The sequence below is a fragment of the Euleptes europaea genome, chromosome 3 (assembly GCF_029931775.1).
Source record: "Euleptes europaea isolate rEulEur1 chromosome 3, rEulEur1.hap1, whole genome shotgun sequence".
Classification (NCBI taxonomy): Eukaryota; Metazoa; Chordata; class Lepidosauria; order Squamata; family Sphaerodactylidae; genus Euleptes; species Euleptes europaea.
In genome coordinates this window covers 5,295,646-5,320,190 of record NC_079314.1, presented here as the reverse complement: position 1 = coordinate 5,320,190, position 24,545 = coordinate 5,295,646, and the positions used below count along the sequence as shown (strand labels likewise).

Below are 24,545 nucleotides of genomic sequence, written 5' to 3'. Positions count from 1 at the left end.
TCGATTTCTGGCTCCCAGCCGTCGCTACAAAACACAGCTTAATCAGGAAAGCAGAGACTGCTGGCCCACGAGATAATAAAATGAATCGGTCAGCATCTTCCAACACAAGCCACAGTCATGGCTGCGAGCCCCAAAACCCCTCCGCCATTGGGCAACTGGGGACATGTAACCTGGCCGTTTGATGCGATAGGCTGGTATCCGCCAGCAATCGAGCGGGAGTTTCGAAACAAAGGAAAGACATTACAACGATCACCCAACGCTGACCAATCCCGATGCTGTGGAATGCAGCCAGAAGACTGAGCAAGGAAGCGGCACCTGCTGACCGCCACACAAATTGCAGCAAAAGGGCCCGTGTTTTCAACCAAGCACGAAATTCCCCCAGGCAATCGCCATTCTTGGGGGAGGGGAAAGGAGACGTCATGGGCAGGGGCAAATGAACCGAAGCAAACAATTTTTCGTGGAGCTCCGAGCCAAAAACTGCGCAGCAAGAGGAAAGAACGGTGCAAAAGTGCTTTGACTTGCCCCAGTTATAACGCGGCTTTTATTGCTCAATCCGGAAAAATCCAGAGCAGCCATGAATAACAAAAAATTTGCAGCACCACAAATCGGCTGTGAAACCACTACAAAGCTCCTTGAAAAATCCCCCTATGATTCTTCAGCAGCGCTTCCCTGCTTCCCCACATGGGATGTCTTCATCGGGCCATTCTCTCTCTCCCTCTCTCCCATTTAAACTAGACGTTTGGGCTGCTTTGAAACAGGGGGGGGGTTACCGCACTTGTATTCCCAGCGATGTATTAAGAGTTTGACAACGTTATTAAAAATACTGTTCACACTTTGTTTGGCCCCTTTAGCTGTGAAGACGTTTTCCAACCATTTATAAGCCGTAGTATCCAAAAACCCTTTTAAAGCGATGTTTTTTATAACATTTTCAAACTCTTAATACATCGCGGGGAATACAAAGTGCGGTAACCCCCAGGGCTCCAAACCATTTATACTCATATGCACCAAAGAAAGCAAGGAATTTTTTTCCCCTTGCAAGGGATCGGAGGTCTTTTGGAGAAGTCTCTTGCCCCAGGTGTGGAACAGACTTGAAACTGTTTTTCCTTTACAGTGGAGGTACTCTCCTTTTCTCCCACACATCTTTAACTGTCAGGTCTTGTGGCTATTTTCAAAGCCAAAGCCAGTTTTTGGCAACCATGTAAGGCACTTAGCTACAGTTGGAGACTGACACACAAAGCATCTAATTTAAGCAATGGGGCTCGAAGAGTTGTAGAAAACCAGGTGTTTTACCAGGTTGGAAAAATATGACAGTTCGGATCCCTATCCCTCAAAAATATTGAGGGGGAAAACAGCTGCCCCCTTTGAAACATCTTCAACTGCGACAGCTCTAGAGTGTTTCCAAGCATTGCCAGTGCTCAGACGTTTGAGCATTGGGGGCGTTTCTGAGCACTGCCAGCGCTCAGATGTTTGAGCATCAGGAGTGCATGAGGTGGGGCAGGGCACCAATGGTGGAAAAAGAAGAGTAGACCATACTCTTGAAACTGTTGGGCAGTGTGTGTGTGTATGAACAGCACCCTTGTGCCAGAGTGGTGTGTGAACACTGTGTGTTCACAGTCGGGTGTGTATATCTGAGCCTTGAGGTTGGATGAGCATGAGAAAATAGAGGAAAGGAACTGGGTGCTTTTGTGACCACCCCCTCCCTGCCGTGAATTTGCACAGGCCCCTGCTGGTTCCTCACACAATCTCCATTTCCCCATAGCCATTTTCCAGGAGCACAAAAGTGTCTTTTCCTTACACCTGACAAGCACCCTTCTTCTGCCTTGCATACATGCTTACTAGCTTACTGCTTGTTCAGCAGATGCATGCCTGCAGAAGCACCATCACACACACACACACACACACACACACACACACACACACTGTTCCCTTGCATTTGCAAATACACAGTCACACACTAGAGTCCTTTCAGGGCAGGTGCGCTCCCAACGGCCTGGCTCCCTGCGTTGCATTTTCGTCTCCGTCCTTTCTGAAGCGCATAGGTTCTCTCCCACACACTCCACCTCTCCCCAGAACATGGCTAATGCGCACACACTTTCTCCCACGCACTCTCTCTCGCTCTTTCTCTCTCTCTCTCTCTCTCGTGGCATCCCCCACCCCCACATGGCACTCCTTCTCTCTGCCTCCAACGTTTAATGGAAGGCCATAGCTCAGCTTGCCTGCGAAGCCTGGAGTGTTAAACTTCTTTGCTTTCAAGCCTGGGGAGGGAGATATTCGAGATGGAGCACCCCCACCTAAGCAGGGTTGGAGTGGGGAGCCTGAGAAACTGAATTAATCTTACCAAAAGCCCCTTTGAGCTGCCTGCAAAATCCCTCAGATATTTTGCCTGGGGAGGAAACTGCCGATTTAGATTGAGATCTGCCCAAAAATCAAATGGCAGCTTTAGTAGTGTGTGACCCCCCCACCCCCCGCACGCACACATCTTGAGAAATGTTACCAGCTTTAGTGTAACGCTTTGAATTTTCTCAAATGTTTACATCCGGGGAGAACTGGCCACATTTGCTTCGGATTTGGGCAGCTTCGGAGAGCAGGGGCTGCCGTGCGAGATTCTGTTAAGCTTTTCTAAACAGCCTTCCGACAAAATTCTTCAGACGTTTTGCCTGAAAGGGAGCCCTCAGATCTGGGACCACTCAGGATGTGCAAAACCCACCCTGAGAAATCTTGCTAGACGAATTACCAATGTCAGCATAACAAGGCCTGCAAACTTCCTCAGGGTGCTCCCCCTTGAAGAGCGGAAACCCTCCTGGCTTGGAATTTTCCTTCAACAAAAAAATTAAAATAAAATGTGGCTTCTCTGAGGTGAGCACGGGAATGTGGCAGCAGAGGCTCACGTGGAACTCAGGACCGAGGATCGCTGCATTCATTACATCAGGAAAAACACCAGGGTTGAAAAAGGCAGATCCAGGGAGGCAGTTAGCCATGGAACTCCCATGGAAAGAGGCAATCTAGCTCTAAACAGCAGCTGGTCAAGACAAACAACAAGAGGTGACCATGTACATGCATGGGAGTTTCCAGAAGCCACTGTTTGAACCAGAACGTAGGGTGAATCAACCTTTGTCCAACCCGGCGCAACCATCCTTTCGTTTTGATCTACTTAACATGTACAGGGGGAGCTGTGGGCAGCCGGAAATGACCCGTTCCACGTATTTTAAACATCTCTTGCACACTGTGATTCCATGCCAAAAACATAATCCATGGTTCTTTAGGATTTCATGGAGTGCTGAAAATAAGAAAAAGCCTCATTTCCCCCCACCCAAACCAAGCAATATCAGTTCAGTTTGCAATGTCCTTTAACAAAGCCCCAGTTTTCCAAATGGAAGAAGAATGACCAGTAAAGGAAAAAGCCCCCTCCACCTGGGATTTTTAAGAGCATCCCCATAAGACTGGGCCAGTGGGCCACCCAGCTGTGTTTCAGTAACTGCGCGTCCTCCCTTTCTCCATCTATAAAATGGGCACAGCACAGTCCTAAACAGAGTTATCCCCTTCTAAGCCTCATGAACTCTGCTTAGGTTTGGACATCACCGTGCCTAGGATCCAAGTGCAGTCAGACTAGCAAACTGTGGCTATCCAGGGCGATTTGTTTGGTCAAGGAATCTCACGGCTCTCGATTTATGCCTGCAGGTGTTCTGAGTGGGCGGCGGGAATTGGATTTGTGGAGGCTGCAGTGAGGGAAGAAGGAGAGAAGAAGAAAAAAGAGGGGCTTACCTTGATTGAGAAGAAGAGCTGCAACCGAGGAAACAAAGAGAGGAAGAGAGAGCAAACATGAAGATCTTCAGTGAGGAGACAGGAAGGAAGCAGGAAACAAGAGCGAGACCCCCACCCCATTAATACTCAAAGCACCCTCTTCATCTAACCCCAAAACACAATTCCCCTTTATCAGGACTGGGCCTTCAGTGTGTTGAGATGGGGTTGTCCCCCCCTCGCCCCCCCCTCCAGATTGCTCCAAGGCACTCCTGACTCGTCCATCCATAGCTCTGACTGGCAGGAGCTCTCCAGGGTTTGATAAAGGTGTTTCCTAACATCTCAGGTCTTTTCAGTGGTGATGCCAGAGACACAGCCTCGGACAGGGGTCCCCAACGCGGTGCCCACCAGAAAGTGAGTGGAGCAGGTGGGGCTTTTGCCCAGCAGGGCTTCTGATTGGCCGCTGGAGAGCTGATTGGCTGTGCAGATTTTTTAAAATTGCTTTGTCAGCAGCTGCCACCATGGCACAAAGATCTTCACCGTGCAACTGAAGGTAAGCTGTGTGTATGCAACAAAATATTTTAATATAACGTGCTCATTTTAAAAGGCCTCCTGTTAAGCAGAGCTTCTGCCTGAAATGTTGAAGAGCTACTATTAGAGTTATGCACAACCTCACTCTCTGACATTTTTTGTTTGGCTCTGTCTCCCCTGGTGGACGTTTTGTGGTTGAGCCCACCAACCTGGGTCAGAATTCCAAAGGTGCCCGTAGGTAGGGCTGTTGATTCGGTTCGGCCCGAACTGAAAATCAGCCGAATTTCCCCTGATTCGGTGGTTTTTAGTTCGGGAGGAACCGAGCTCAAAACTGGCGGGCAACCGGGGGGGCCGAATTCAGCGAGTTCGGGAGTTTGCGAATAAATTCGGCAAATTCGGCCGTCAGTAAGCAGCATAACCGTCAGTAAGCAGCATTCTCCTCCCCCGGCCAATCGGTGGCCAAGCTGGGTCTTCTTCTGGCCAATCAGTCAGGATTGAGTACTGGAGGAATCAGCTGATGTGCGGCCCCGCCGGGGAAAGAGAGAGAGAGGGAAATCCTTGTGTGTGTGTGCGGGGGTGCTTGTGCACATTCGCTCCTTTCTGTGGCTGCAGGGGGCGCATTTTTTGGGGTACAGACCCCAAACTTTGAGGGGATATTCAGACAAGCCTTCTTAAGAGACCACCCAAGTTTTGTAAACATTGGGTCAGGGGGTCCCGAGATATGGGCTCCCCCCTTTTTCTTTCCATGGCTGCAGGGGGCGCATTTTGGGGGGTACAGACCCCAAACTTTTAGTGGAGCTTCAGATGAAGCTTCTTAAGATACCCCCCAAGTTTTGTAAACATTGGGTCAGGGGGTCTTGAGATATGGGCTCTCCCCCTTTTCCCTCCCCCCTTTTTCCATTTATGTGGCTGCAGGGGGCGCTTTTTTGGGGATATAGCCCCCAAACTTTTAGCATAGCTTCAGACCATTATTCTTAAGATACCACCCAAGTTTTGTAAAGATGGGTTCAGTGGGGGCAGAAATATCGCCTCCCCCCCTTTTCTCTTTCGGTGGCTGCAGGGGGCGCATTTTTGGGGGTGCAGATCCCAAACTTTGAGCGGAGTTTCAGACCAGTGTTCTTAAGAGACCACCCACGTTTTGTGAACATTGGGTCAGGGGGTCCTGAGATATGGGCTTTCCCCTTTCCCCTTTTCCCTATTGGGATGAATGGATCACCGATCCTGTGCATCTTCTCCAGAGCAAAACCTCCCGTGCCTAATTGGAATCATCTTGGATTACAAGTCCTCTTCAGCCCCTCTTGATGGAACAGAAGACAGCCACAGTAAGACCCCTTTGGGGGCTTTAATCTATAATTTTTCTTCTGTGTATGTGTGTGTGTGTGTGGGGGGAAAGCAGAGTCTGTGTGTGTGTGGGGAGGGAGCAGTTTCTGTGGGTGGGTGGGGGGAAGCCAAAGGGGGCTTTCGTTGGTTCTGCCTGGGGTGTGTGTTCCCCCTCGAGTCTCTCGCTCCCTGGTTTGAGGGGGGAGGTCTCAGTTGTGTCTTCTGGTTTTCCCTGTTGCAAAGGTGTTGTTTTACAAGGTTGTGTTGCTTTGCAAACTGTTGTCGGGGCTGGGAGCTTTGTGCGTGGGTGGCAAGCTCTGCTGAGAGATGCACATTAAGGGTGGGGGGACCCCTTTCAGGGCCCATATCTCAGCCCCCCCTGACCCAATCTTTACAAAACTTGGGGAGACTTTCAATAAACGTCCTTTGAAGCTCTGCTGGAAGTTTGGGACCTCTAACCCCAAAAATGCCCCCCCGAGCCACGGAAAGGTGCAATTGTGTTTTTAATGGCTTTATTCGGCCGAATTTTTTTTCCGAACTTTGAATTCCCGCCGAATTGAACGGATCCGAAGCGGGGGCGTTCGGACTTCGGCATATCCCAAATCTAAACGGGCTGAATTCGGCCGAATCCGAACTATACCGAATTTTTTTAAATTCAACAGCCCTACCCGTAGGCTCAAAAAGGCTGGGGACCCCTGGCCTAGGACCTTCCTGATGCAAAGTATGCACTCGGTCGTGGTGTCGCGGTCCCTGGCCCACATTGCATGCAGCTGGCTCCAGAGGATGGGGACGTTGTCCATTTGCTGGGCACCCCAAAACTGGCAGCCGTGCACAAAGCCCCCAAGAAAGGCAGAGGCCAGGCAGCTGAATCCTCCTGCTTGGACCAGGCCCGGCCATGGTGGTTTTCTGCTCTGTTTGGGGCCCACGCTTTTCCTTTGGCAAAGGTGTTCCATCCCCCCAAAGCCACATCTACGCTTACCTGAGATGCCACGTTTCAGCCACCGTGGCTGCCCCAGCTCTATAAAGAAACTGTCTTTCTTCTCATACTCTTCAACATCCACAATTTTCACATAGAGGGATTTCCTGCCAGGGAGAAGAAAGATTAAAGTCTTCATTGGAGAAATATTAAAGATTGCGCTCCCAAGATATACCTGTGTAACATTTTGAGGCATGTGTTTGTTTTTTTAACTTGCTGAGAAGGTGTGAAAGAATTTCAGGCCACATGTGCTGGGACTATTCTATCAAGAAACCTTGGCAAATATTACTCGACTGACAGGATTTATATTATTTTGGCAACAGTCACAATAACCCTGCAAGGCAGGCCAGTATCAGGGCTGGTTTAAGGTGTTTTTCTGCAAAAAGCCAGGCCCAAACTAGGCCTTTGTAACCACCAATACCTGGCCAGCAGGGGCTGGTTATAGTCACAGCTGTCCTGCTCAGTGAATAAAGCTGCTCTGAACTGTTTCTGCTGCTGACCCCAGAAAAAGAGCCGCATTTGGAAAACCAAGCTGAGCTGGAATGCATGAGCCACTTTCCTTCAGCCCCGGCTTCTCTGGTATTTTTCCACAAAGCACTCGCCGGACCACCCTCCCTGGTCTTCTCATCCTACACTGCAGCCAGTCCCAAGCAGCCAACGGATATTTGGCAAGTGATGGTTTTGCTTGGCAGGCCGGATAGGGGAAGTTCGCTTCCCCAGGGAGGCAAAGAGGCAGGGCTCCTTTCCTGCCGTTCTTCTGCTCCCGTATCAAAGCCTGACAGATGGAAAGATGATGACAGATGCCAGAATTCAGAAAAAGGCAGGGGGAAGCAGGAAAAAGTGCTTGGTATTCAGACCCCAGGGAGACCTGCGTTCCAATCTCCAGTCAGACCTAGGTTTACTGCAAATAGGTCCACAGTGTAATTTCTGAGCCTCTGTCCATTATTTTTGAGAATTCTTGGAGAACAGGTGAGGTGCCAGAAGACTGGAGGCAGACAAATGTTGTCCCCATCTTCAAGAAGAGGAAAAAGGAGGATCTGAGTAACTACCGACCCATCAGCTTGACGAGTATACTGGGAAAACAATTTTTAGAACAAATCATCAAACAGTCAGTCCTTCAGCATTTTGAAAGGATTGCTATGATTACTAATAGCTAGTACGGGTCTCTCAAGAAAAGTCTGTCAGACTTACCTTATCTCCTTTTTTGAGAAAGTTACTACCTTGCTGGATCAGGGAAATGCAGTAGACATAGTTTATCTTGATTTCAGTAAGGCTTTTGATAAGGTTCCACATAATATTCTTGTTGACAAGTTGGTAAAATATGGTTTAGATCCTATTTTTGTTAGGTGGATATGTAATTGTTTGACAGATCGCACCCAAAGAGTGCTTGTTAATGGTTCCTCATCCACTTGGAGAGGAGTGACTAGTGGAGTGCCTCAGGGATCTGTTCTGGGACCTGTGTTGTTCAATATATATAAAAATTATTGGATGAAGGAATAGAGGGGATGGTTATTAAATTTTCAGATGATACTAAATTGGGAGGGGTAGCAAATTCAGGTAGAAGACAGAGCTAGGATACAGGATGATCTTGACAGGCTGGAAAACTTAGCTAAAAAAAGGGTGACCTGATTCAACAGGTCGCCCCGTTGTGGGCTTACCGGGCGGCGAAGAGGTAGGTGGGGGAGGTCTCATCTTGCCAGGCGGCGCATGGGGCCGTCTCGCAAGGTTTCTCCCCTCTCCTCCTGGGGTTGGATAGGGTGCGGGGGGGAGAGGTGACATCAGGCGCCCTGCCCCCGTGCCTATTTAATGGGACCCAGCCTGGCAGCCATCCTCTTTGCCGGGGGACAACGAGGATATTGGTTGGCAGCGGCGAGCGGAGCAGAGCCAGGCAGGGACCATGTGGCTGGGGACGGATCGGCAGTACTGCGGCAGGGTGGTGCTGAGGCTTGCACAGAGGCGCTGGTTGCCAGTTTCGGCGGTTTCCTTTCTGTGGGTCCTTGCTCCTTGGGGGAGGATTTGTACCATTTCTCCTTGCCGCAGCAAGGGCTGGGTGAGTAGCTTGCGCAATACAGCTCCCCCTCACTCCACATTTTAGTCGGATTACTGGCATTTGCTGGCTTTGGGGAAACACGTGCGGGTAGCCTTTAAAGCTCCCCCCCCCGGCACCAGTTGGCCCCTTCCCGGTTGGGACTTGGGTGTGTCTACCCCTGCCTTCCAGTTGGTTGTTGGATTGCTTTTTGGGGGCAGCAGTGACTTTCTACCCCCCCTTTCCATTCCCCCCTTCCATTTATTAGGGATTTACTTTGCTCTACGTTGTTCCTCGGCTCCCGGTTGGTTTCTGCTATTACCCAGGTGGTTGCAGCTGCGTGTGTGAGCAGCCTCGCTGACTTAAATTCCCACTCATCGCCAACCCCCCACCCCCTTCCACTTTTGTCTTGAACTGCTGCTAATTTGTTCTTCTTGCCCATTCCTTTCTGAGCAGGATTTACTTGATTGTAGGCTATAGGATCTTGCTTCTGGGAGGGGAGATAGCTTAAGTTTGGTTGTTTCACCGGGGTGGTCGTCTGTGTTTGTAATCAATTGGGAGTGTGAATTCATTGGGCACCTCACTTTGGTTACTTCATTTGATTGATTTGCTTGCCTTTAGGGGCCGGGGTGGTAAATCTCTGCCTGTTCATTTGACGCTCGATTAGTTGGGTTGGCCTGCATTGTTTTGCAGCAGCTATTTGCGCTTTAAATAAACGCTTAAATAGATAGCAACCACATGGTACCTATGCAAGCTGGGGGGCCTAAGCGCAAGGCCAATGCTGGCAAAGGGAAGGGCAAGGCTACTCTGCAGCCAAAGAGGGCCCGGCCTGGACCAGATAAGGTTTCTGCAATGCCGTCACGGAAGTCTGCCCTAACTACAGCACCTTCACGTCCAGTTACTTCGGCTAAGGCTTTGGCCCGGCCGGCCCCTAAGGTTGCAGGGGCAAAAGCTCCAGCCAAGTCCGGTAAGGCAACTGCCTTCATGGAGGGGGCGGGGTTCTGGGTCCAGGGCCGCTGCCCCTATGGCGGCCGCTGCTGCCCAACAGGCACCAGATATACTGGTTGTTTTGACCACCACTGTGGCCAGATTGGTGGAGAGGATGGAGAGGTGGGAATCTCCACAGGGGTTGCAAGGGTCTGCAATTTCTGCCTCGACCAAGGCTCCTTTGCACTTGGGACCAGGGCTGGTGCAAGGTGATGGGATCAGTCTTCCAGCTCGTCTGACGTACCTGGGCCGGGGGCTGTGCCGAGGACAAGGGCGGCGGCGAGGCGAGTCATCCAGCTCGTCTGATGGCTCGGTGATGCCTGAGGTCGAGATACGTGCGGTTGCTAAGAAGAAAGAGCAACGGCGACGCAGAGCTCGACGAACCAGGGAATCGTCTATGGATGGGTCCTCCACTGGTGAGTCTTCCTCGGATGAGGACTCTGCACATACCGGGGGTGCGGGTTCCTGGGCTCCCCCGGTGGGTGATTAGGAGGCGTAGGTTGGCGCAAGAGGTTTCCCCAGCGGCGGGTTGGGTCCCGGAGGCTCTGTCTGGATCGGGGCAGTCCTCATCAGCTTATTTAGACTCTGAGGACCCCCCGGGCATTCACCTGGCCAGAAAGGTCAGGGAAAGGATCTTAAAAGGCTATTATGTAGATGTCTTCTCGCTGCTAAAACCCGAGTCGGATGATGGGCAGGACGGGCCTAAACCCGGTAAGAAGAGAGGCAAGGCTGGAGGGGCGGAGCATACCTTGCTTAATTGGATGGCTGGGTACGCGGTATTTCGTGGGGTGGTCGAGGCAGCTTTCCCGGAGCGAGCTTGGCACTTGACGAATCATATGGCCAATGTGCTGTCCGCTGTAGAGCTGGCAGGTGAGGCTGCGGCCTTTAGTTATGATGAGGCGTTTAGAAAGCGAGCCTCGCACAGTCAGCACACTAGGTGGGATCTAGTGAATGATAAATTGTAGCTGCGTTTGGTGGGGCCTCGGATGAAGGGCAGGTTGGAAGGGCGGAGACCATACAAAGGCGGTTTCAAAGGAGACCCCAACAGGAAGGTGTGCTGGGAATTTAATCAGGGGCGGTGCAGACATGCACATGACTGTGAGGTTTGTTTTGGCCCCCATGCCAGACTGTCCTGTAACAGGGAGCGGCATAATCAGCAGCCCTTTCACCGTTCCCGCCCCCTCCCAATTGCTGGCCAAGGAGAGGGCGGAAAGGGGGCCGCCGCAACCGACAATGCCGGCGCCAGTAAATAGCACCTCAGGTATCACCGGTCTCTTGCCCCTTTGCCCCTTCACCTCCGCCCCTTGAAAAAATGGCTTGCACTGTACCCTTCCCGGCCAGCGGCACAATTCTTGTTGGAAGGTTTTTCTGCTGGTTTCAGGATACCCTTTAGTGGCCCTCGCATTCCTTTTGATGCACCTAACCTGCGTTCAGCTCTGGAGTTACCTGACGTAGTGGCAGCTAAGGTTCAGAAGGAGTGTGACGTGGGCCAGGTGTCTGGCCCCTTCCCCTCCCTGCCGTTTCCCAATCTCAGGGTGTCTCCGATAGGGGTAGTTCCTAAGAAGGCTCCGGGTGACTACCGGTTAATCCACCACCTGTCATACCCTAGGGGATCTTCCGTGAATGACACCATACCCACTGAATTTTGCTCGGTGCGGTACGCGTCGTTCGATCAGGCCGTACAAATAGTAAAGGCTTGCGGAGTGGGGGCCCTTATGGCGAAATGTGATGTTAAATCTGCATTCCGACTCCTCCCAGTTCACCCGCTGGAACACTGCTTGCTGGGTTTTAAACTTGGTGGGGCTTGGTACGTTGACAAGGCGATGCCGATGGGTTGTTCGGTGTCCTGCGTGGCCTTCGAGACTTTTAGTACTTTCCTCGAATGGGCCTTTAAGAGGAGGGCGGGCACCTCTTGGGTGACCCATTATTTAGACTACTTCCTTTTCACGGGGCCCTGCTGGACTACGGCTTGCTCAGATAGCTCAGGATTTTCGGGGAGCTCGCAGGGCAGCTGGGGGTTCCTTTGGCCCTGGAAAAAACGGACGGTCCCGCCACTAAGTTGGTGTACCTGGGCATCCTACTGGATTCAGTTCGTGGGACTTCTAGCCTGCCAGAGGATAAGTTGGCCGCCCTTAGGGCGCTTCTTTCCTTGCTCTTGGCGCGAAAGAAATGCACCTTGAGGGAGATACAGGTTCTTCTTGGTCACCTGAACTCTGCCTGCAGGGTGGTTCGTCCAGGCAGGGCCTTTTGCGCCAGGCTTGCTAGGGCCACTGTTGGGGTTAAGTCCCGCACCATTGGGTGCGGGTAACTCGAGGCATTAAGGCTGACCTGCAGGTTTGGCAGACATTCCTAGCCAGCTACAATGGAGTTTCCTTGTGGCAGGCTCCCCAGGCGGCTAGTCCTGCCCTGCAGGTTCACTCTGATGCGGCAGGTAGCATAGGGTTTGGGGTTTACTTTAATGGGCAGTGGTGTGCTCAGCGCTGGCCCCTGCAATGGCAGGGCTCCGGGGTTCTGAGGGATTTAACGTTTTTGGAGTTTTTTCCCATTCTGGTTGCGGTGGTGATTTGGGGTCCTTCCTTTGCTGATTCAAGGGTCACCTTTTGGTGTGATAATCAGGCCGTTGTTCGCGTGGTCAACCATCAATCTTCACGCTCTGAGCGGGTGATGCGTCTGGTGCAAAGGTTTGTGTTGGCCTGTCTTACATACAATGTCTCTTTTTCCGCTAAGCATATTCCAGGTGTTAATAACGAGGTCGCAGATGCGTTATCTCAATTTCAGGAGGAGAGGTTCCGGACGCTGGCCCCGGAGGCAAACCCTCAACCGGACCCGTTTCCTGCAGACCTGTGGACACTTGGAAGGACATAGTTTTGCAGGGAGTATTGAATTCCATCGCTCCTTCCACCCTGCGGGCTTATGAGGGGGCCTTTGAGAAAGTAATGGACTTTGACCAGAGTATTGGGGGACACGGAGCCTTGCCTTTGGCTCGGGACACGGTTCATAGGTACCTGGCTGGGATGAGGCTGCAAGGCCTGGCTCCAACAACTATGTCCCTGCATATGGCCGCCGTGGCCTTTTTTAGTAAGGCATACGGCCACAATGATCCCTGCCAGGGTTTCACCATACAACATGCAATAAAGGGTTGGAAGAGGACCAACCCCCGCCCTCCCGATGCCAGACACCCCATCACTTTCCCCATCCTCCGTCAACTGATGGGCTTCCTCCCTTCACTGTGTCACTCGAAATTTGAGGTGAAACTGTTTTCCACTGCTTTTGTGTTGTCCTTTTACGGGGCTTTTCGATGCAGCGAGATTGTCTCGGCCTCTGCTCGGGATGTCTCAGGTCGTGCCATCAGGTTGGCGGATGTCACTATCTGTGCATCCTCTCTTACGATCACGGTAACACAGTCCAAGACCGACCAGTCCGGACGTGGGGTTACGGTAGTGCTTCATGCGGTAAAGGGTGGGCCATGTTGCCCAGTATCCACGCTGAGGACTTACCTCCGGGTTCGTCCTTCTGCCGGTGACCCCCTCTTACTACATGCGGATGGGTCTTTGCTGACCAGATACCAGTTCATGGCGGTTCTACGGTCCTGTCTCAGAGCGGCAGGTTTGCCCCCTGAGGAATTTGGGACGCATTCCTTCCGCAAAGGGGCGGCCTCTTATGCCGCGGATTGCAGCTTACCCCAGTAGGTCATCCGCTTGATCGGGCGGTAGAAGTCTTACCTCCGTAGGTGACTTGGCTGGATGCTGTCCTGGCAATGGTTTTGTTTTCTTTCTCTTTCTAGGGCATCGGACGGTCGTTTGGATCTTGGGCCATAGCATAGTGCACTGGCGGTATGCGGAGTCATCGGGTAGGGGAAGAGCGCTTGGACTGCAGGGGTTCTTGTCCGTGAGGTAGATCGGGCGACGTGGGATGCATTGGGATTCCTTTTCGCAAGTGATAAGAACGTCCGTTGCCCGTTTCGGAGCTCTGGCTGCCATAGTGGTTCAGGTGGGGGAGAACGACCTGCCAGCTCAGAACGGAATGGACTTGTGCTCTAGGATGTTAAGAGACTTTGGGACTTTGCATGCAGAGCTGCCAGACACCCAGCTGTTTTGGTCAGAACTGTTGCAACGGCGGGTGTGGCATGGCGCAAAGGAGCCGGCCCGAGTGGATTTTGCCAGACAGAAGTTGTACCGTGCAGTGGGCCATTTCATTGAGTCACTTGGGGTCATCGTGATTCCCCACACAGAGATCTCATTCCGGTTACCGGAGCTGTATTGCCCTGATGGTGTGCACTTGTCGGACTGGGGTCACGATTTGTGGCTGCATGCTGTTAGAGGCTCACTACTTTGTTGGTCACAGCAGTAGGAGCATTGGCGGGAGCAGGGCAGATGCCCTGCTCTTTGGCGGGTTTTTGCATGGGGTCTGATCCAAGAAGGGAAGATGGGCGCTTCCTTCCCGTTTGTGGGGACCCCCATAAGGGGTCTTGGGATGGAGCTCAAAAGTGTTGCCCGGCTCGGGGACCTGTTTGGGAGCTACAATCCCAGATGACGCTGGCTCCACACAGAGATGTGTGTCCGGTGGGGCCACCTAAGCGCTACTCCGGTGTGGTACCCCCACGGGTGTTGGGGGGGCGTTTATCGATCGGTTCGATACTATCGGGTTACAGGGTGGTGACCCGATATCTTGGATCCGCCCCCATGATTTTCCATCAATGCTCCATTCTGGTTTGATCAATAAAACTATGGCCATTTTTATTTCCCAAAGAATACAGTGTATGTGTGTTTATTTGATTTTCTTACTCCCCTCCTTCCTTGGAGCCACTTGCCCGTGGGTCCACAACTAATAAAATGAATTTCAATGGAGACAAATATAAAGTTCTGTATTGGAGTAGGAAAAATCAAATGCATAATTATAGGATACGGGAGATTTGTCTTGGCAGTAGTATGTGTGAAAAGGATCTTGGGGTCTTAGTAGACCAAACACTGAACATGAGTCAGCAGTATGATGTAGTAGCTAAAAAGGAAAATGCGATTTTGGGCTGTATCAACAGAAGTATAGTGTCCAGATCACGCGAAGTGATGGTATCGCTTTACTCTGCTCTGGTTAGACCTCACCTAGAGTATTGTGTTCAGTTTTTGGGTACCGCAATTTAAGAAGGATGTAGACAAGCTGGAACATGTCCAGAGGAGGGCAGCAAAGATGGTGAGGGGTCTGGAGACCAAGTCCTATGAGGAAAGGCTGAAGGAGCTGGGTGTATTTAGACTTTCCTCATAGGACTGAGAGGTGATATAAAATTGATGGAGTTTTTTAGTGATAGAATCATAAGCCAATGGTTTGAAGTACTTAATATTGACCTTAGAATATCCTCTAATACCCATTTCATGTGGCTTCAAAATGTCCCTGTAATTGGTCAAATTTTAAAATTTTCTTGGGGGTTTGCAGCGCCCAACCCCCCAGCTGTATGGGCTCTCTGAGCTCACCAGAATCTATTCACCGCCGACATTTTGGCAGCTGGATCCTCAAATCCTTCACTGGTGCATAGCTTAATAGTTCTGTAGTTTTATTTCATCACTGTATGGCCCACTTTCAAGGACTCCACCCCACCTCCCTGTTCTCCGCCATTTGGGCCTCGAGGTCCTTGCAAGGGCAGCAAGGCCCTTTGGACCTTGTTGGATGTTGCCCTACAGTGGCTGGTTGCAAAGGGGCCCCCATAACAGTTCAACCTTCAGGGTCCCAAAAATGTAGGTCCACCACTGGATATGATAACCATCTTCAAGTACTTGAAGGGCTGTCATATAGAGGAGTTGGTGTGGAGTGGTTTTTTGTCGCCCCAGAAGGTCAGACCAGAACCAACTGGTTGAAATTGAATCAAAAAAGTTTTCAGGTAAATATTTGGAAGAACTTTCTGACAACAGGTGCCCAGTTGTCCCTGGCAACTGAGTTGCCAAAGAGGTCCGGAAGCAGTTTTTTCTGCTGCAGGTGGATCCTGGCTGCCGTCTCCTCTTCTTAATTCCTTAAAGTCTATACAGCAACCAGCAGGCAGCAACAAGACTATTCTAGATTACGATACTCTTTGCCAGTCTTAGCTGCCTGTGGGAGGGATGTGGTTCATACATCAGGAAGGAGTACATGGAGTCTCGACGGTTCCGGACGTCAGCTGTGCATCAGCTGTGCCCGGCATTGCCAAAGAGTGGTTTCGGGATTTCTGCTGCAATTTGAGTCCTGGAGAAAGAGCCGTTTGGAACAACTGGAGTGGGGAGTGAAATGCAGGCCAGCCGAGGCATGGTGCTTTCCATGGTGCTGAGGCCATCTCTCTTGAGGCCTTGCTTCGGCTTCCAAAAAGGCATGTTTTATTTCCAGAGTCCCCCTCCAATGCACACACCAAATTTGCAGCTATGGCTATTTGAGAGGGAAATGCAAGCAATATGGGCTTCCTTACAATTGTACCAGAGCAGGCCACAGGTTGGCAAATGATATGCATGTTGTTGTGGGTTTTTAATTAATTAAATGCTATTTTGTCATTCCTCAGGGCACTGCGTTTTCCCATATTACCTTGTTATCTTCAAAAAGACCCTGCAAGAAATTTTGGTCAGAGAGACAACTGGCCCGACGGCCAAGCAGCTGAGTGGGGATTTTAGCTAGGTCTAAACCCAACGTTCTAACCAATGCATCTCATCCTCGTCGCAGTATATTTTAGGCGCAAACATAAATCTTCCTTGGTGTACATCTTGAAAAACATAGGTTTGGATCCATTGGGGGGATTTCCACAGGTGGAAGGGGTGTGCAATTTCAGCCATTTCCCCCCTCCTACTCCAGACCTCTGTGTTTTTCCTAAGGATCCCCCATCACTCAGGAGCAGCATATTTGGTGGTGGAAAGTGCCGTCAAGTTGGAGCCTGAGGTTTTCAAGGCACGAGAGGAACAGAGGTGGGTTGCCCTTGCCTGTCTCTGCATAGCAACTCTGAACTTCCTTGGAGGTCTCCCATCCAAGCACTAACCAGGGCCGACCCTACTTAGCTTCCAAGAGCTAATGAGACTGGGCTAGCCTGGGCCATCCAGGTCAGGGAAAGAGACAAACAGAGGTGGTTTGCCACTGCGTAGAACCCTGGACTTCTTTTGCGGTCTCCTGTCCAAGTACTTCACTTCTGAGAGCTGATGAGACCAAGCTAGCCTGGGTCATCCAGGTCAAAGCAAGAGACAAACAGAGGTGGTTTGCCATTGGCTGCCTCTACATAACAACCCTGGACTTCCTGGGGGGGGGGCTGTCTCCCATCCAAGTACTGTCTTTGCTTAGCTTTGAGATTGGGCTAGCCTGGGCCATCCAGGTCAGGCGTAGCATTTGGGGAAGGGGAGGTGAATTCTGAACTGCTGGAGAAGTGGAGAGGTAAGTCACACTCTGCTAACAGAAACCCTTTTGGCTTGCAGAAATTACCACTGAATCCAAGCCATAATGTGTGAATTGTGACTTGGGAAGACCCTGGTTCAATACTGCCTTTAGCCACAAACTCCCATCATGTGGCTTCAGGCAAATTACAGATTTCTGACGTTAGGTCTTCCTTCAGGAAAACGGAGATGCCAACACCAGTCGATCTTGAAAGGGCTTTTGCAAGAATCCTGTCAATGTGCCGGGGTCCTCATCTCCAGGCCTGGCTTCTCTCATATCAGATTTAACTCTTTCCTGGTTCCTTGGACTCGCCCACGTTCCCATTCCCAAAATCTGCATCTGCTCTCTGCTTGAACACCCCTCTTTCTTTTCTTTTTTTTCTTTTTCTTTTTTTTTGTAAATTTTATTTGTATTAATGAAGGGGTACAGGAAAAAAAAGGGAAGGGATAAGGCATCATAGTATAAAAACAATACACTGTTTGAAAAAAAAATGAGTTCAGATACATGTTGTGAGACTTTCTCTATGTTAATAAAAGAAAAAAAAAGATGTTGCAAAACCTCATTATATTATTCTACTTATACTAATATTCTGTTATATAAGAGTCTAATGTTACTCACAATCCTTTATAACAAATTAAATGTATTTAAACATCACATTTCTTTCAATTAGCTAGAATTCATGTAATTGTAGAATGTCACCCACTTTTCTTCAAATTGCTCTGTGGATTCATTAGATTTTTGGTTTGTCTCGAAAGTCATCTTGGCCATACAGGCATATTCCAATAGTTTTTCTTTCCAGTCTTCTATATCAGGTATTATAGTTTGTTTCCAAGTTCTTGCAAGAACCGTTCTAGCTGCTGTCGTAGCATATTTAAAGACGTCATGAAATTCCAACGGTAGGTTAGGGGGCACTATACTGAGAAGATAGGATTTTGGATCAATTGTTAACTTAATATTGAACATTGTCTGTAGTTCTTGATGAATTCTTTTCCAATATGTTTGTAACTTTGGGCATGTCCACCAGACATGAAAGTATGAACCATCAGTATCTTGGCATTTCCAACAGAACACCCCTCTTTCTGACTCATTTCCTAATCCACATTTACAAAGCTTTTCAGGGGTAATTATTAATTTCATTCCACCCGCTGTTTTGCTTTCTTCCCTGCCACCACCCTACATCGCTGTTCGTCTGAAGGGGATATTTAAAGCTCCCTCCCCCCACACCATGCAAACTGGCAGTCAAGGAGCCATTATCCCCACTGAGTCTGGAGAATGTGTCTGGAACTGAAGGCTGGGGGATCCTCTGACCAGAAATTCATTTTATAAGTTGGAGAAATCCTGGAAAACAGGATCTCATTTGAAAGTGGAAGTTCTAATCACACCACTGTTGTGAGCTATGGGACTGCTTATGCTTTAAATAATGCATTCCTGAGGAAGGGGGCCGAATCCCCTCAGGAGGAGGCATGACCTCACCGCCAGAGTAAGTGCATCTAAACACTGATTAAGATGCACTTACGCTGCCGGCGAGGGCAGTTCTGCTGGCACCCGAGTGTTGCGGAGCCACGCCTTGCCCCTCCGCCGGTGCGGCCTCTCCGTGGTGCAGGCCACGGCGTAAAATGGCCCCACTGGCGCAGGGGGGCGTTCCCAGGCCGGGGCGGGGGGAGGAGCCGCTGGTTAGGCGGCTTCCTATCCCCGTTTGGCCTATTACGCCGGCACCAGGAATGGCGGTGCTGCTCCTGCTTTTTAGCCGGAGCAGCCTTGTTGTTTTCAATGGGGCTTTTAGCCCCATTGAAAACAAAAAAAGCCTTTCAAAGGCTTTTTTCGTTTCCGCGGCGTGCGCGAAATGGCTTAGGAGGAGGCGCGGCTGCGCCTCTTCCCTGCCGTCTCCGCACGCCGCCAGCTCAGGAATGGGCTGAAAATCAGCTACTGGGGCTCTGTTCTGTGTGTTTTTATAATTTTCAAAAAGGTTTTTCTTAAATTGTTTATTTGTAGGTTTGGAATTAATAACCTTTTTGTCATTATGTCTTAGATATTTGGACCATGAACAACTACAATCTGAAAAATGATTTTTGATGTTCCTAATCAATTCCAATACCCTGACCAGGATAGCCCAATTCCAATACCAGGATAGCCCAGGATAGCCAATCTTGTTAGATCTCAGAAGCTAAGCAGGGTCAGCCCTGGTTAGTACTTGGATGGGAGACCACCAAGAAAGTCCAAGGTTGCTATGTAACCATCAACTTGCAGCACCCATGGTATAGTGGGTAAGAGCAGTAGTTAGGATTAATCTGGAGAACCGGGTTTGATTCCCCACTCCCCCATATGAAGCCAGCTGGGTGACCTTGGGCCAGTCACTGCTCTGTTAGAGCTCTCTCAGCCCCACCTACCTCACAGGGTGTCTGTTGTGGGGAGGGGAAGGGAAGGCGATTGTAAGCTGGTTTGAGTCTCCCTTAAGTGGCAGAGAAAGTCGGTATATAAAAACCAACTCTTCTTCTTCCTCCTCCTCCTCCTTACCAGGCTCTTTGAAGCTGTCCTAGGCGACTTGGATAGGAATATTAAAACTTGCACTGAGTCAACGAAAGTTCAGTTTAAATGCACAGCTGGGCTCTTGGGTGGGGAAGAATTATACTGTATTTATTTTACACCTCCTTAGGAACGTGGCCTGTTTAAGGAATCTCCGCCTACCCTAATTATATTCTTCTCCACATGAACCAAAGTCTTTTTTGCATCAACTGGGAGGTGTTTTTTTCTACAAGCAAATGTATATATTTGAGAAAATACAGCATTGGGGAAGAGCGGCTGGAACCAAGGCTTGTGAAAGCTCAGGTTCACTGTCTTAGCAGACAGGGAGAGACCCTGGCCAATCATTTCAGGAAAATACCAGGGCTTCTTGGCCAGAGTCTGCCCATGGTTGAGCCATGTGGCGCTGGGGGATTCCTTCGTCAAGGCCAGAGGAGACTCTTCAGAGCTCAATGCACCCTGCCGCGGCAGTAATTGAACCAAACCTAATCGTCTGTGATACAGAAAAGCGGGTTAAGAGATGGGGGAAATGCCTGTATTTCCCCTATCAAAATCTTCCACCCCCTCATTCCGTTGGCACACATTCTGTTTGTCCCCTGTTCCACAATCTCGTTTCCTGGTCTCCTTCCTTCCTGGCTTTCTAGGATTGCACGCACATACACATACACACACACAGGCTGCATCCAGATGCCGTTGAAAACTGTGGTTTCTCAGTGACGCTTTGATCAAATTCCAGTTAGCCATATCCTCCGGAAGCAGATGGCACATCCAGCTGTGGTTTGCTGGCTGTCCTCAATCCAGCATTTCAAACTAGGGTTTGTTGCTGGTACACTAACCATAGATGGCACCAATCATGGTTTGTTGTGATGTCCGAATTGGTGACTGGCAGCATCCCCCAGGGCCACCTAACCACCAAAGTTGCAGGAAAAAGAGAACACACCCTCTATGCCGGGAGTCGGAAAAGAGGCAAGAGGCAAGGCTTGTGCCCTGGCCTTGGTTTAAGTAACCATGTTAGACCCACCAGAGTGTGTGATGCAAGCCATGGTTTATTGTAATGTCTGGATGCAGTCTTTATCTAGGGCAGGGAGGACAAACGTCTGGACTCTCTGGGCCCACTCACTTCTAGGGCCAGATGTCAGGGCCATAACTAGGGGGGGCAAGGAGGGCAGATGCTGCCCCTGAGGCATACAGAGAGAGCAGCAGAACTGCCTCGCCTGTAGGCACCTCTGTGCTGGACAGGAGAGGCAGTTCTGCCACCCTCTCTGCATGCCACAGGGGCAGCAGCTTCCCTCCTCGCCTCCTCTAGTTACCGCCCTGCCAGATATCCATTTGCAATTTGCACTTACTGTTTGCCCAGGCCTCTGGACTTTATACCCTCTCTTTTTGCACAACTTGGTGTTTTCGATAAGAGCAAAACTCAGAACCGCCCTCCTTTTTAAAAAATGCTTTGATTTAAAGAGGAGGCTCACTAGCCCTCCCCCCTCAAACTTTCAGGGGACGATAGGGCCCACCAGCTGCCAGTTGCCAGAGCCTGCTTCAGGCACACAGGCGCAACAGAGGGCAGAGTGTCTGTCTCTCCAGCCAGATGCATTTTGCAGCCACACTATCCAGCAGTTCAGCTCCCACACGAACTCTAGCCATGTCTACTGTCTACAATGTCTAACTCGTGTCTGACGAAGAGAGCTTTGACTCTCGAAAGCTGATACCTTGAAAATGTGGGTTCCCTAAGGTGCTACTGGATTTGAATCTAGCTGTTCTACTGCAGACCAACACGGCTATCCTCTGAAACCATCCAGCCATCATGTTTGCTGACCATGCAGCCGGTTTTGCAGGGAGCCAGCAGTGGCTTTTCTTTTCTGCTGAGAAGCCCTGCCAGGAAAAGTGTGGGGGGAGGTGAGAACTAAGCAAGCCATCATGGCTACACAGCTCCACGCAGATACACAAGGACATTTTTTTAGGGGAAGCTTGGCCGATGGTTCCTGGTGTCCAAATCTCACAATGGGCCATGGTGAAATTGCAACATTGGGGGGGGGGGAAACCTGTCTGAGCAGTCCCCCGCCCTTTATCTCAACACGCACTCGAAGCAATAGGTCCTTTAAAATTTGAAATTGGCTAGGATGGATTTGCACAGGCGAAAGAGCAATGTGCCCCCCCCACTTCTCTCTCAGGGAAATGGCCTGACCCCCCCACCCCCCATGCACCTCTCGTTCACCTTCCCTGAACAAGACAAATCAATTAGCGAGAATTAATTGGAAAGCACCAGCATCCTAACCGCTTTGCCTGCGTGAGGCCCTGGTCTCCCCCACCCCTTCCCCTTGGCAGCATCGCAGAAGGGTTGCCACGGCAACCGAGATTCTTCTTGTTGACATGAAGCTCAGGGAAATCAATTACTGACAAATCACACAGAAATACCCCCCCCAAAAAAACCAGGGTACAGGAGTGGGTGGAAGTATATTTGTGTGTGTGTGGGGGGGGGTGCAGCAGAGAGAAAAAACCCACAGATCTGGCAAAAGATGTCAAAGGATGGGGAAGAAGTGAAGGACATGTTCTATTATATATTTAATTAGTTGAACTTGGAGCTCACCCCACTTTGGCAATTCTCAAATGTGTTATAAAATTGCACCTTCTAGGTCAGGGGTCTGCAAACTGCGGCTCCCGAGCCGCATGCGGCTCTTTGGCCTGTTGAGTGCGGATCTCCGAACTTGGTTCGGAGCCCCTGCTCTCGCGCCCGCTCACGCCGGCAGCCGGGCTGCGGAGCCGGCGTGCCTGAGAGAGAGAGAGAGAGAGAGAGAGAGAGAGAGAGAGAGAGAGAGAGAGAGAGAGAGACAGCAGGCGAGCGGGCGCGCTGTCTCCCCTCCCCCCCGCCATGGAGAATGGCCAGGTCCCCCTTTCCCTTGCCCTCAATGGTTGGGAGGCTAAAGCCTCCCCTCTAGCTGTGCAATTGCTGGGTGGGCGGCTCGGCGGTTCCTGCCCCCCCCCGTCCGCCTATCAGCTGTTGGGTGGGGTGGGCTTCCTTTGGTAGACCTGGCCTCCGGCTGAGTCCCATTGGGAGGCCATGTCTACCCACTGGCTTTCTTGGCGGTAGACCTGGACTCCGAGGAGGGGGAAAAAGTCCCCCTTCAGAGGCCAGGTCTACCAATTGGCTTCTATGGGCCTCCGGAGGCCAGGTCTACTGCCAAGAAAGCCAATGGGTAAACCTGGCCTCCCAATGGGATTCAGCCGGAGGCCAGGTCTACCAATAGGCTTTTATGGCGGTAGACCAGGCCTCCAGACGAGGACTCCAGATGGGGAGGGGGAAATGGCAGGGACTTACAATTTAATTTTTATCAATAAATAAGATCACTATTAAGTATGATATCAAGTTTTATTCAGTGTATCTATAGTTTAATTAAGACTTAAAACTTTAATTAAAGTTTATTAAGTTAATAAACAGTGTACCTACCTATATAGTTTAAGTTTAAGAAATCTGGCTCTCAAAAGAAATCTCAATCGTTGTACTGTTGATACTTGGCTCTTTTGACTAATGAGTTTGCGGACCCCTGTTCTAGGTGAAATAAATCTTGCACACAGTGTTGCGCCCTGGGGTGGGGGTGGGGGAGTCAGTCAGCTCCTCTGGCCTGCCAGAGATTTGCAAATTCTCTCTCCCCCCCCCCTCGTTGGGAAGGTTTGCTAATCTTACTGAAACTGTCTTAACTCCCCTTGGATTTTCTGCAGATCCTTTGCTCTGCTGGGACTTTTAAAGTTTCCTTCAGGTTTCACTGAGGTTGATCCTGGTGGCCATCAGAGGTTCGTGAAACTCTTAGGGGTCCTTCCATATTTATTCTGCAGGTAGCATGACTTGACCAGGCCTTCTAACGTTCATCTGACTTTAATGTTAATTGTTTCGCCTTTCCTCCCAGGAACCCAGAGTGACTGGACAGCTGGTTGTTCTGCTCTGCCTCCTTTCAACTGCACCAGGACTACCAAACAAGCTATAGAGTTGAGCAGGGAATTGAAATTTGGTCCAATCCACCACTCTATCCATTACCTGGCCCCAACATTCATCCCACACATCAATTCTTCCAGTAGCTTTTTTATTTTTATTTTTTTGCTGACATGCTCTTCTGACCCTGGAGAGAATAGGTATGTATCATGACTAGTATCCATTTTGACTGGCAGCCATGAATAGCCCTCTCCTCCATGAACATGTCCACTCCCCTCTTAAAGCCTTCCAAGTTGGCAGTCATCACCATCACTTCCTGGGGCAGGGAGTTCCACAATTTAACTATGCATTGTGTGAAGGAATACTTCCTTTTCATAGAATCATAGAATTGGAAGGGACCACCAGGGTCATCTAGTCCAACCCCCTACACAATGCAGGAATTTCACAACTACCTCCGTACCTTTTCTCTGTTTTGAATCTCTCACCCATCAGCTTCAGCAGATGACCCTGCGTTCTAGTATTACGAGAGAGGGAGATAAGTTTCTGTCCACTGTCTCTATACCATGCATAATTTTCAGACCTCTATCATATCTTCCCTTAACTGCCTTCTTTCCAACAGCCCTAAGCGTTTTAACCATTCCTCATAGGACTGTTGCTCTAGTCCCCTGATCATTTTGGTTGCTCTTTTCTGTACCTTCTCAAGCTCTGCAATATCCTTTTTTAGGTGTGGTGACCAGAACTATACACAGTATTCCAAGTGTGGTCTCACCATAGATTTGTGCAAGGGCAGTATGATAGCAGCAGTTTTATTCTCTATTCCTCGTCTAATTATGGCCAGCATGGAATTTGCCTTTTCACAGCAGCCGCACACTGGGCTGACATCTTCATCGAGCAATCCACTACTACCCCAAGATCCCTTTCTAGGTCTGTTGCTGCCAGCACAGATCCCATCAGTGTATATGTGAAGTTGGGATTTTTTTTGCCCCATTATGCATCACTTTGCACTTGCTCACATTGAATCTCATTTGCCATTTTAATGCCCATTCTTCCAGTTTGGAGAGATCCTTTTGGAGCTCTTCACAGTCCGATTTTATTTTAACCACCCTAAATAATTTGGTGTCATCTGAAAACTTGGCTACTTCGCTGTTCAAACCCAA

General features: G+C 50.1%; 1 protein-coding gene across 1 annotated transcript in view; it reads right to left on the bottom strand.

Moving 5' to 3' along the window:
• Positions 1-24,545, bottom strand: part of SLC8A2 (solute carrier family 8 member A2) — a 107,419-nt gene that overhangs the window by 10,927 nt on the left and 71,947 nt on the right. Inside the window, exon 2 of the mRNA XM_056846203.1 lies at positions 6,569-6,672. Coding sequence (XP_056702181.1) covers positions 6,569-6,672 — 104 coding nt within the window. The remainder of the gene's footprint in view (positions 1-6,568; positions 6,673-24,545) is intronic.